At 42.5% G+C, this 13479-nt stretch overlaps 2 protein-coding genes across 2 annotated transcripts; both read right to left on the bottom strand.

The window, feature by feature from the left end:
* Positions 1-219: 219 nt before the first annotated feature.
* LOC106609550 (angiopoietin-related protein 5) lies at positions 220-3269 on the bottom strand. The gene is made up of 7 exons (XM_014208482.3): positions 2965-3269; positions 2272-2350; positions 2151-2178; positions 1972-2063; positions 1649-1766; positions 1262-1447; positions 220-1033 (listed from the first exon to the last, which is right to left on the bottom strand). Exons 2-7 carry the CDS (start codon positions 2335-2337, stop codon positions 732-734), a joined length of 792 nt encoding a protein of 263 aa, XP_014063957.1. The 5' UTR covers positions 2338-2350; positions 2965-3269; the 3' UTR covers positions 220-731.
* Positions 3270-3924: 655 nt separating this feature from the next.
* Positions 3925-12279, bottom strand: LOC106609549 (protein adenylyltransferase SelO-1, mitochondrial). The gene is made up of 9 exons (XM_014208480.3): positions 10851-12279; positions 9675-9878; positions 9106-9283; positions 8696-8826; positions 8131-8408; positions 7830-7992; positions 6982-7167; positions 6467-6623; positions 3925-4909 (listed from the first exon to the last, which is right to left on the bottom strand). Exons 1-9 carry the CDS (start codon positions 11312-11314, stop codon positions 4685-4687), a joined length of 1986 nt encoding a protein of 661 aa, XP_014063955.3. The 5' UTR covers positions 11315-12279; the 3' UTR covers positions 3925-4684.
* Between the last annotated feature and the right edge of the window lie 1200 nt (positions 12280-13479).

Raw genomic sequence — 13479 nt, 5'->3', positions numbered from 1 at the left:
ACGTTTAACAAAGTTGAAGATCCATAATCAATCAAAGCTAGAAACCAGGTTTCTAGGGTAGGAGAACAACAACCTATTTACTGTATGATGAGAAACCATGAATGATTTAATATGCAATTAGTACACCTTCTATTTCTCTATAAACACAGAGCTTTGAATGTGTGAATTCAAGCAAAATGAATGGTTTCTGAAAATTATTGAATATGTTTGTGCTAAACAAATGTTCAAAAATGTATTTTATTTAAAAATGCATGCAATATCAACATTCTACAATATAAATTGTGAAACTATGTGATGAAACTCTTCAGAAGTTAGATGTAGAATTGTTGCAGTGTAACAAATAAAACTTCCACAAGGTATTTTCTCTTCACTGAAAACATAACTCATGGTAGACTTTAGAGGTGTGTAAAAAATTGATATTTTCTATTTCTGTCACTTACATGTTGGCTCTGATTGATGCACCATGATATAATACAACAAAGCGAATGGGATAAACAAAAAAAACAAATACAGTGTGTTGATTGCACAACAGACCCAAATAAACACACCATTCAAGCTAAGCAATATGGCACGATATGCAGGCATTACTCCATGGAACACATAGCTGTGTGTGTTCCAGTTATTTCAATGGTTTCCTCTACTCATGCCCACTAATGTGGCTCAGACCAGTGGTCATAAAGCAAAGGAGACATAGGCCTAGGAAACCATTTCAGATGTATTGAGACGTGGCCTCACACAGACTTGATCATCATGCGGCTCGCTCGGGCCGAGTATGGGGCAGGTCCTTTCCAGGTCTCCCAGTGGAGGCCGGAAGCCCAGCCGATGTGTTCGCCGGCGGGGTGCCAGTCTCCGTTCAGGCTGGCAGAGCCACAGCGACTGTACCACCACCCTCCTCCTCCCTCCGAGAAGCTGCACGTGTTCTTGGCGATGTCGCCAAAGATGCAGGGCGAGCAGCCATCATTGTCCTTGTCGGTTGTGCTGAAGCCAAAGCCATTTTGGTCAATGCCGGCGTATTTCCCACGGATGGCATCACCTATAGAGAGACAGGGAGTGATGAAGAGAGAGTACATCAGTTCTACTTCTCTCTTGATTGTATTGACTTCCAAAGGATACACCATTTATAAATATCAACCCAGAATACATATCATATGACATATGTGCTGTGTAATGGTCCCATTGCTGCCACCAAATGTGAAATAACTATAACACTGAAGTAAATAATATGACCACTGTCACCTTGTGCTGTTGAAATCACAGTTACCTGCGTTGCCCCTGAAGGCTCCAACATTCAGCTTGTAGCTCTCCTTCTCCGTGCCCAGACGGAAGTCACTGTACTCAGCGAAGGCAGTGCCCCCTTCAAAGTCCCACAGGTCGACCCGCATGGTCGATCTCCGCCCCCTGCCCTTTGTTAGAGCAAACACCTTACTCAGACCCAGCCAGTGGTCCTCTAGGAAACAACAGGGAAGAGAACTGAACTGAGAAGAGAAAAACGGACAGTATAGGGAAACCTCTATAAGTTGCCTCAGAGGTAAACATTATTATAGACAAAAATTCATTTAAATTTGGCCAACATTGGCTCAGCAAAGTACACATTTTACAGTATTAGTTGCTGGTGAAATGTGAGGTGCTCAGAGGGACCCTTCATTACTCCGTAGATGCCCAAAGCCTTGTTTGTACACTGCCCACTTCCTGTTGAAAAGAACCTCTGCCCCGGTGCGCCTTTGAAAGACTGTCCAGCCTCCGTCCGCCAGCATCTCACAATACACCTGTATACAACATCAATGTACTTTTGAATCAAGAAATAGTTTTTTGTGAACAGAAACGGTCCAAGAATGGAACTCTGTAGAACTTCAGTAACTCTGGCAAGCCTGGCGACACCTTCAACATTCCATAGCTAAGCTTTACTGCCCCTGTGTGGCTGTGTAACCAAATAATATAGTACCTGGCATAAATATTTAGATGTTTCCATACCTTAAAGGGGGATCTGACTCTTGCAGGCTGAATGACATACACTCCACTGGTGGCTCGAGGGGAGAGAGTTTTGATCTGTGTGCAATCTGTCCCTGAAACAAGCAAAAGCACATGCACATACATTACATGAACTCTTGTCTTTCCAATGTAAGTGATTTAAAAAAATAACTAACACTTACCGTGAACAACTAAAGGTTTTTTCTGGCCCTGTACAAATCAGCAGATAAGTCATGATTACTCCCAGGTTTAAAGGAATAACATGTTTCTCTGTTTATCAGTGCTGACTGACTCTATATTTACCTGAGTCTGATCAGTGAGGCAGATGAGACAGACAACCAGTCCACAAAGAAATATCCTATTCCACATTTTGTCAAATTTTCTGAGAGAGAGGGAGAGATGAAAATGTCATTTTAGTTACTTTTTCTTATGCTGTTTCCTTATTATCCCTGTGTGACCCAACGTTGTAAAAATGCAATGTTTCCTAAATTGCATCCTTTACAGGTCCTAAACAGAAAAGTCATGTCAAACATATATAATATCCTTAGACCCAGATCCATCTCTTACTAGTATTCGGTGTGTGTTAGTATGATTATTGTGGCATCAGTAACCTGTCCACATCTGAAACCACACTGGTCCCCTACACAAGCAAGCATTTGTTGTAGGCCATTCATGCAAGTAAATTACTTTTTCTGTCTCTAAAATGTAGTGATTATGTAGAAAACCAAAAATTGAGAAAGACATTCTGAGCCAGAGCTACTGTAGTTTTGTGCTACAAATATTTGGAGAGAAGTTGAAACATCACCATATCCACTCCATTAACAAAACAGTAAACACCATACATGTACCCAAATACGGGAAAAGGAAAAATTATAGATGATTTCTTGTTATTTTGCCATAATTAGACATTTCACACAGGATAAATATTATGCAAGTTATTATAATCGCAAATTTGAAATTGTCATCGGGTGATTCACATATGTAGAAAAAACCTACCTCCGCCTGTGTATTCCTTTAAGGTGTGTTGTCTACGACCAGTCAGTTTAAAGTTCATTCAGACAGGATTTCTTGTAAGCCTATTTATTGACTCAAGCACCGCCTACTGTACACAACCCGACTCCACGTTTCCAGTTTAGTGTTGTCAGATGCCTCAAAGTATCACAGACAGGGCTCACAGACAGGGAGATTTCACTTAAGGACCAATGGAAGGTTCTAAAATGAGCAAACTCCTCCCAATCGGGGCACAGGGCCATGCAAAATTAACTTGCCCATAGTGTTGTTACGGAAAAACACTCCCCCACACCGTGCTTGTGCTAATGTTATTGTGGGCGATCCCTGTTACTCAGAGCCCCAGCTCCAAAGCAAACACTCTTGACATTCCAATACTGGACTTTACAGGAAATTACAAACAGCCAGGAATACACACAGCACAGTCCAATGAATAAGACATCAAATAAAAATACAAACTCTCTTGTTAGCAACTCCATATGTGTTTATCTCTCAGATGTCTTTAGATATATCCTGTTCAAAAACAACTGCAGTGTTTCAAAAGATATTATGTTTCCTAACTACTAGTGCCACCCTCTGGTCCAGGTAAGAACAACCATTGGATAGGAGAACTACAGGATTAAAATGAATAAAACCAGGAAACACCTGTAGTACTCTACTTGCTTTATGTAACAAGGCTATGGCCATAGCTCTAGGTTCACTCTACCACAGTACAGTGTGTTAGTTAGACTGTATCTTGTGGGTTGGTTGTAGCAATCAGGACAGCCAAATCAAGCCCTCTTATGATAACACTCCAAGTGAGGATAATAAAATGTGGCACATTGGCTGCGTACTGTTCTGTATGTACTATCAATATGAAACAAACGTACAACAATATCTACATTCTGAAAAGAAATGTGAAAAAGCTCATCGCAATCAAATCTAGAAGAATTTAAAGATACAGCTGAATATAAAGTAGTAATAGGTTTATTAAAATGTTGGCTGTTTTGACAGAGCAACATGGTACAGCAAGTTATCAATAAGCAATTCCAAACCTGCTGTACATAAACATTTGTATACATATTTTTTAAATGCACATCGAAGTTCAGAACAAACTAATTTTAAAGCATTTTTTCCCACTTTCAACACATCACATAATACACATGAACATAACATTGTGTGAAACCTTGCCTCTTGTATTAAGATGTATTATTAAGATATACCTTTTTTTTAATGGATTCAAGAGATTGTGTATAGATACTGTTTTTAACCACTGTTCTAAGATGAAGACCATTTTGTGGGTGTTAGTAAGATGATCAATGATTGTTTCTGAATGTATGAGTTTGATTATATCTCTTCAATCATGCATACACTACATGGTGTGTGTGAAATAATCTAAATACATGCAAAAGTCAAGTGTGTGTGTGTGTGTGTGTGTGTGTGTGTGCGCATAGACACACAGTCAGGGTGCTCCTGGTCTCTCCAACACAGACAGGTCACTGACTGATTACCTGAGTCTTCATTCACCATCAGTTTATTCCACTGATTGACATCCAGGAGCACTCTGAAGTATACACCCTGAACTACCTCCCTTGACATTAACCCAACTGACTCAGAACAAAGAGGAGGGTTCCATCATTGAAAAGCGGAATGGACCTAGAACAGTGCCCTGAGGAACACCATCTACATCTTTCTCCACTGTCAGTTGAGTTTTGGGGTCAGGGAGGCACTATGACGATCAGGTGACACAGATCTCTCGTGCCCACACAGGAGGCTTGCTGTCATATGGGACACAATTTTGGTTTCCATCTGTCCTCCCCTCGTCCTTCCTTCCCTCTTTGTCTTTCTCCATCCCTTTCTGGTCCCTCTCACCAAATGTTTTAGGCCCACCAGGTAGTTTTGACTCAGGATGGGCAGAGTAGGGGTTCTCTAGAACTTTTAGAACTCTGCGGACCTGAGAGATTGAACAAGAGTTGATTTAACATAATGAGCAATGATATACAGGGTTGGGTACTAACGGTTTACATGTAACAGGGATGACGTAATTAGACTACAAAAATGAAGTAACTAATCAACCCAGATTACATTTAAAAAAAATAATAATCGGATTAGTTAGTCTTAAACAGCTGATTACATTTTGGATTACTTCAACTAATATCAAGATGTGCGCTGCATGTGTTTGACTCAAGCACACTGAAGTAGCAGGTTTTTACATTTTAAGCAGACGCTCTTATCCAGAGTGACTTACAGGAGCATAATAGGGTCAAGTGCCTTGCTCAAGGGCACATCAGATTTTTCACCCAGTTGGCTCATGGATTCGAACCAGCGACCTTTCGGTTACTAGCACAACGTTCTGCTAGGCTACCTGCCGTTACACAACCCGGAAGTCACCTTTCAGTGGGAATGGAAGCTTTCTAATCTATTTTAAATCTCCAAAATGGCCAAGTTCTCTCCTTTTTTAAAAACTAAAATCATCAGACCCCCGCTTACTGAAAACTGAATCATCCCAAATTTCATCAGGATCTTTGGGTCAAAAGGATTTTTTTGGTTAGTCAACATAGCTCCATTCTGTTCATTTCCCAAGTACTGGAATGACACACTTGACAAATCAGCTGCTTACTCAGCTAAACTTCTAGTTTCAGTAGAAATGAGTACACTAAAATCTACCCGTCTGCTTTTCAGATAGATCTTGCAAACTTAGAATAGTCCACATTCAAAGTATTTGCACAATTGATCATCCAACTCATGAAATAATCTGATTACTCCTGGATCTGTTACATCCGTCTATTGACGTCTTTATCATAGTAGACTTATGGGTCAGACATTCATGGTTGGGTCAGACATTTATGTGTGGGACAGACATTCATAGCTGGGTCAGACATTCATGTGTGGGACAGACATTCATAGCTGGGTCAGACATTCATGTGTGGGACAGACATACATAGCTGGGTCAGACATTCAAATGAACGTTTCCTCTTTTACTGGCCACAATCTGCTTGGTGGGTGGGTGGAGTAGGCCCATTGCACAACCAAAGAATGAGTGTTGGGAATGCTTTCCTTGGAACTTGACAGTGAAGCTGACCTTTTAGCAGTGATGCCATTTCATCAAGAAGATGCATAAGGCAGCTGAGCCAGCACTTGCCTAAAGATATCTGCAGCATAAACAGAAGAGGCAGATGCTGGCTAACCAAAGAAGTAATCCAAAAGTAATCAGATTATTTTCATCCATATTGGGTGACCGTTTAGAATTTTTTTTGTACATAGTCCCTCCATTTTTGGGGGCCAAAAGTATCGGAACAAATTCACTAAAATGTGTATTAAAGTAGTCAATGTTTAGTACTTGGTCCCATATTCCTAGCACGGAATATTCCTAGCAATGTGTCACTGTCCCAATACTTTTGGAGCCCACTGTATACTGTAATATAACGACAAACAGAAAGTGCAACAAAAACATTCACCATGTGTTGATAGCTACAGTGTATTTAGTAGATACAACATGTCAATTCTATACCTCTGAGAAGTCTCCATTTTCAGCAGCCTGTATTGCATTCTGGGCAATGTAGTTGCGGAGCACCACGCGTGGGTTGGTGCTGTCCATTACACGGATCCTCTCTTCCTCTATGGTACACACCTCCCTCGCTCCATCACACTCCTTCACCAACCGCTTCCTGGGTCATCATACACACACAGGGGGATGATGTAAACCATGATTACAGCGTGAAACAGAGGAGGCTGGTGAGAGGAGGACAGCTCATAATAATTAGTAGAATGGAGTGAATGGAATGGTATAAAACACATAGAAACCAGGTGTTTGATGTGTTTGAGACCATTCTATTTATGCTGTTACAGCCATTACTATGAGCCCGTCCTCCCAATTTAAAGTGCCACCAGCCACCACTGGCGTGAAACAATACCAAGAAAGTATGGATCAATAGGATCAGTAGCATGCTATTTCTTTAACCAATAACCAAGTAAGGGGTTTTGATTGAGTAGGATCCTCGATCCGGCATCTACTAACTAACCAACCTGTACTGACTGATCCAGAGTAGCCAATCCTCTCTCTGCTTTGCCCTCAGCTCGTCCTGATTGGTGCTCAGCAGCTCCTTCAGCCTGCCCATCTTCTCCAGCTGATGGGCCACCTCTGGTCGGTCTGCCACCAGGCCAAACATGGCTGGGTTGGTCTGGGCCATAGAGAGGGCCATAGCCAGCTCACTGTGTGCATAGAGGGAGTCAAGAGAGAGGTAAAAACTGAGACTAAGGGGCTAGATTGAAAACATTAGCTAGGAGAATGGGCAATATAGTGCTAGTTAGCTAATTACTTGGTGATAACTATATGAATACATACACTGAGGTGCTATATCTGACATACTTACATTAGCATGTGTCGCTAATATTTCTAGCTACCAGACAGATAATAAAAATGTATAGCAACCTTAAACAAGTCACTCTGCACTAAAACAGCTTTAACTTACAGATTATCCTTGTATGAATTTTCTCCAAATCGCTGATTGCACATCAAGGGAACACAATGAAGGATGATATTAGGAACCACAACCTCTTCCAAACATGTGATTAGGAACATTTCTGAGAACATTTGTTAGGTTAACCTACTGTATACCCAAGTCATTTGGGGTTTGTGTGTGAATGAAAATGAGGGGATCACAGTGGATTGGTTGGTGGCAGAATTGTTGAAGTCAATTCCTTCCAAGTTAACCTCATTGCATGTTGTAGAGCATTACATGTATACATCTTGCATTTCCAATCCTGTGAACTGTGAATTAAAACAGAGTTTCTGATCACTAAAGATCATATTTAGGTTTCATGTGATGGAGGACTAGCCTCCAGGTGGGCCACACCACTGTACCCCCCCTCACCGGGGCTCCATGGTGGGCTTGTTGGCCACCTTAAGCTCCTCCAGGGAGACACACTGCTCCAGGATGAGGTCCACTACTGGGCCCCCCGTGGCCCCCTTCCCCTCCCCCGCCACAGGGCAGGACACGCCACTCAGCAAGCGGAAGGTGTTGGTGAAGTCTGCTCCTGTGAGAGAGGGGGGGGGGGACTTTAAATGTTTGGTTGCTGGTTCAAATAACTTGTTGTGCAGAGTTAGTCCCCTCTGTTCGTACAGGTACATTATGCCTGTTTTCTGCACAGTTTGTTCCATCCCTTTCCCCATACCTGTGTTGTGCATGAGCCGCAGCAGCTCAGAGACAAGCTCCTGGTCCTCCGGTTCCTTCCGCCTCAGTAGGCCCAGCTTCCTCCTCATGTTGGCCAGGTAGAGGGTCTCATAGAGGGGCATGAACTCATCAAGGATGGCCCCTGCCTGAGATGCCTGGAGCTCAGAGCCCAGGGCCTCAGCCAGACGAGCCAGGTTCCAACGGCACACGGACGGCTGGGCTTGGTATGAGTAGCGCCCCCTCCGGTCCGACGCGTTGCACACAAACTCTGGGTCGAATCTGGAAGATGGGAAGAGATATGGAGTGTTTACCAATAAGCCCTTATGATTAATCGATTATGTACCGTATATAACTGCACAAATTGCATTTTGTTAGCAAAAATATATAATACATTTTAACTCAGTGTTCTTTCTACGTAATAATACTGTATATTCAGATTTCCTATAAGTTATTTTGTGAGTTATGCACAGCATGCGCGATACAAGTATCCATTTCCTGAATGAATATGTTTTGATGTCAATAGGATCTTGAAGTTCCTGTTGAAAGGGGAAGTGAGGCAGATGTACCTGTCTATGAAGCCAAAGGGGCCATAATCCACAGTAAGTCCCAATATGCTCATGTTGTCTGTGTTGAGGACACCATGACAGAAGCCAACACATTGCCACTGGGCCACCAGACGAGCAGTCCGCACTGTCACCTGGGAACACAAGGGGGCCCCACAGAGCAGGTCTACAAATTCATGTAATTTTGTCACGGTGTGTACTTAAGGTGAAATGTATTCACCTTGTATAGTTTATGTACAGTGCTAGAGAATAATTTTAGAATATTAGCAATGTCCATCTGGTACCGTTGTTCATATTGATAATAAGTAACAATCTCATATTTATCATGAGTAGAAATACAAAAGGGTAGTACAGTTGTCGTATAGTGCTACAGACACCTTACATTGAAACTGAAGTTTCAGTGTAGGCCATACCTCTTTGAAAAATGCTGTGTTCCTCTCTTTGCGGTTGCCGTGGCTTCGTTGGATGTCAGGGTAAAAGGTGTCGATGACGTAGTCCACTAGCTGAGCCCGAATGTCGTGGCGCCCTGGACTGGGACCCTGTCGGCCTGAAAACTCATCCCGAGACCGAAAGATCTCAAAGGACCCGAACCTGCACAAACAAGTCAGCACCAAAAGCAGAGTACATGGCTAGTCAGCTAGTCAGGCAGCCAGCTAGTCAGGCAGTCAGTCAGTCAGCCAGCTGGTCACCTACATCCCGATGCTCTTAAATTAATTATTTTCCTTGTTTTCTTTCACCTATGACCCTGGTACTCCACATACAGTAAGAAAGCTATCACAGTAATATAATATGGCCAAATCATCATATTCAATGGATTCCTCTCTCTACCACTGAGAACTTGACAACGTAGAGAAATATTGTATATATCCATCCATTCACCTTCCTACTGTGGTCATCATGAAGGAAAGGAGACAAGGAAAGGAGGCCATTGATACATATATTGTAATTGAGAGGAAGAGGGGAACCACCAATAACCGTTCACCTGATGAAGGAGGGGGCGATGCGCAGGACCACCGAACACCTCTCCGGGCGGCGCCGGCCATTGTTGAGGGGGTCTCTGTTGACATAGAGGTCCGATGTCACCAGAGAGGCGGCACGGGTGGTGGGGATGCCCAGAGCGGCCATGGCCTCGCTGCACAGGAACTCCCGGATGCTGGAACGAAGGACCTTCCGTCCGTCTGACTCTCTGGTGGGACGAGAGAAGAGGAGAGAGGAGGAGACGGGAGCAGTGAGGACAGAGGAGTACAACCATTACATGAATAATAATAATAGGAATAATAATAATAATAATAAGGATAAGATTATAAATGGTCCTCTTGCCAGGTAATAGTACTACCAACTGTACTGACCAACTTCTGTATGAAATGAGTTATTTTTACACAGTAGTTAGGCCTACATGTAACGATGTAAAGAAACGGTGATTCTACGTGGCTACATGCACATGATAGCTGTGAAACGAAGGTAAAGTGTGACCAAAAGGTGTGTTGGTCCCAGAATCAATTGAGTGATAGCTATCAGAAATTCATAAGAGTTTTATTCTTTGAGCACAAGTCTTGTGTGCATTCAAATTGGTACAAATCAAATAGAAGTAGACCCACTCAAGCAGTAGTACCAATCACTAGGTGGGCCTGACACAATTCAGATGCCTGTGTATTGTTTAGCAACGCGGAAGGTGTTGAAGTGTGCCAAGAAGTTGATCTTTTAAGCAGCTCTGTAGCTGTTGTGCAATTGTATCACGTGGATATAATCTAGACATGGGAGACTTGGCTGGGATGCCAGATCCATTGAGTCAGCAAATACCTATTGTGTGCCTTTGCATAGATTAACATTCTGGAACATACCCCTACATTCCAAAGGGCGTGTTTACAGACTTCCAAAAGTATGTCCTAGTTAGCCTACTGCTAAATAAGAGCATATACATACAGGTCTAGTGAATTACTAACAAAGAGTGCATACAACGAACATTAACCTCCTAAAATTAAGCATAGAGCCTAGGCTGTAAATCATAATACTGTTCAAGTTTGTGAAGTTGCCATTTTAGGCCTATCGTAGGCTAATTGTCGGTTGTGATAGGTTTATACAAAAACCTTCCTTGAAAACCTATTAGGCCTAGGCAGCTAGACTATTCAAAACGTAGGTCAAAAATAAAAGCTGTTACCTGGAGTAAGGTGTGACACCTGCACCCTTCACCTGTATTTCCCATCGCCCACATGGGTTGTCACGCTGCATGGAACCGATTTGGTCCGCAGGTGCTTCCACCTCGCCAAGGTAACACACCGCCCCATCACCCAGCTGTCCAGCAAATAGTCCAAACTGATGACCGCAGTAACAATGCGCAGCCGGCTCCGAGCCCGGTAAAACTTTAGAACCGCTCAAATATTCTGGACCAAGCAAGTCGTGAAATATTTCCTCCTCATCTAGTCCAAGCAGAGCGAGTGCTGGTCCGGATACTGCCACGAAAGTGGGGTTGACAAGAGGTTGTGGCTGGACGCGGGAGAAGCATGCTCCGCTCACCGTTCGTGACCCTGGTTCTTCGGAGGAGTCAAGTGGAAGTTTTTTCAGCGCGACATTGTTGAAAGGTAGGCGCTCGAGAGATGAGGGTGCAGAGCCCTCTGAGTCCATGCCTACAGTGACCACTACAGTGGTCAACAGAGGTCGTGTCGGCACAAAACAAGTGCTCTATAATCCACTCATAGATTTAGCCTATGGCAACACTCACACTGACTGGATCATGGTGCAAAACAGTGAGTGAGTTTATTAGTGCACTATTCAAAACCAGCCTACATAGAATGTCTTTAAAGTCTCAATTTTACTCACTTGAATGTTGTCATTATGGTCATGTGACATCTCTCTAGTCTATTTTGACAAGGTTGAACCAAATTGGTAATGTTAATTGCCGATGGAGTGGGCTACATTGCTCAAAGAAAGTATTATTCTACAGTGAGCTTTCAAAGTGTGTGTGTAAGTAAGGTATGCCTGGCTATGTGTGTGTGTGTTGCATTGTGTATGTGTGTGTGGTTAATTGCCAATAATATAGACCAGGGAACATTATTGCTTCCTTGTGCAGGAGATCTTATCACCCTTGTCTTGGGTTGAAATGAGATGTCATACAGGTACCCATAATTCAACACTGTGAATGTCTGGCCAGAGAGGCCCAGGCAGAATCGACCATTCCCTAGGCAGAAGATTTAATACTTGGGTTCAGTTCCAGCACTGGTCGTGGTCATAAAATAAACCCAGCTAGCATCCAAGGCTTTTAAAATGCAGATGGAAGCGCTGTGCCTGCCAATCTGTGAAGCTGGTGATACATTTGGCAGTTTATATCTTTAAAGAGGAAGCACTGGGGAAGGACTCCCTGGATTAGTTTTTGGGCAAAATGGTGGGATATGACTATGGAATTTTAATCATAAAGGCTTAGTTGGAAAAATACAGTATAGGCATTTGGCACAACTGGCCACTATCATGCATATTCCCATAGCTGAAATGTATACAACAGCAAGTCATATATACCGTCACAAAATACATAAAGGATATACACTACAGATGGTTTCTAAAGAGTTGCAGAAACATCAACACACACAATCTGTTTTCAAAGATTCACTCAGAAGATAATTTTGTCTTTGGAGTGTAGTTCATTACGGTAAGGAACTCACCCTCGTCCTTTCCTTTGAGTATTTTAGTGAAATGTACTTTCCAGTGAATATATTTTTATATACACGAGTTGTGTTTATCAGATTATGGCCACATCAACATGAGTAGTACAGGGGTGTCATGTGTTTGTGCCTCGCATGTCAAGGACAACCAACAGACTGAAGTACTCTGTCACGAGGTATGACACAAATCTTTTGTTCATCAGTCATGAGGTAATGTCTGTCAGATTCACCGTCACTGATAAGCATTAGAATAGATGTTACACATTATATACTGGGTGGTTTGAGCCTTGAATGCTGATTGGCTGACACTGGTATCATATAACATGTATTCTTACTGCTCTAATTACATTGGTAACCAGTTTATAATAGCAATAAGGCACCTCGGGGTTTGTGGTATATGGCCAATATAACACGGCTAAGGGGCTGTGTCCAGGCACTCCACGTAGCGTTATGCATAAGAACAGCCCTTAGCCGCGGTACATTGGCCATATACCACACCCCCTCGGGCCTTACTGCTTAATTATAATACATGGAACACACACACACACACAACACAATTACAAGAGGAAGAGAACCAAATGCACAGTGAGTATTGGAGGGTAGAGGATAAATGGTGATTGTGAGATCACATTAGCGAATGTATTGATCCATTGGGCTGTGCACAAGACATAAATTAGGAGGCAGGTGTTGCAACAACCTATAATGGGAATAGATGTCTATTAAAAATGATTAGGGGAAACAAGACATTTTGAAGACAGTTCCCCCGCCTACACAATCCCTATTTCATTCCTGGCTATATAGATGGTTACTTTTTGTATGATCAACTTCCATAGGTCTGAGTTACTTGACCATGAAATGATCCTTACGTTGATTTATTTCAATGCCATTGATTATAATTAGCAATCATATTCAATTTAAAATCAAAGTCAATTGCCATTCTTATTGCAGTTTGATGAACAACAATGCACCTTGTGAGGAATTGCGATAGTTGTACAAAAGGAATCACTGAGGAAATGATGGTTTTTCAGGCTGTCCAGTACTGCTTCATGCTTATGTGACAGCCCAACCAATGCACTATATCCGTGTCATGCCAATGCTTTGGGACCACTGCAGAATTGGTGTGTAGTTGAATTT

Source organism: Salmo salar, chromosome 07 (genome assembly GCF_965601325.2).
Source record: "Salmo salar chromosome 07, fSalSal1, whole genome shotgun sequence".
Taxonomy (NCBI): domain Eukaryota; kingdom Metazoa; phylum Chordata; class Actinopteri; order Salmoniformes; family Salmonidae; genus Salmo; species Salmo salar.
This window is presented reverse-complemented; position numbering and strand designations above follow the sequence as displayed.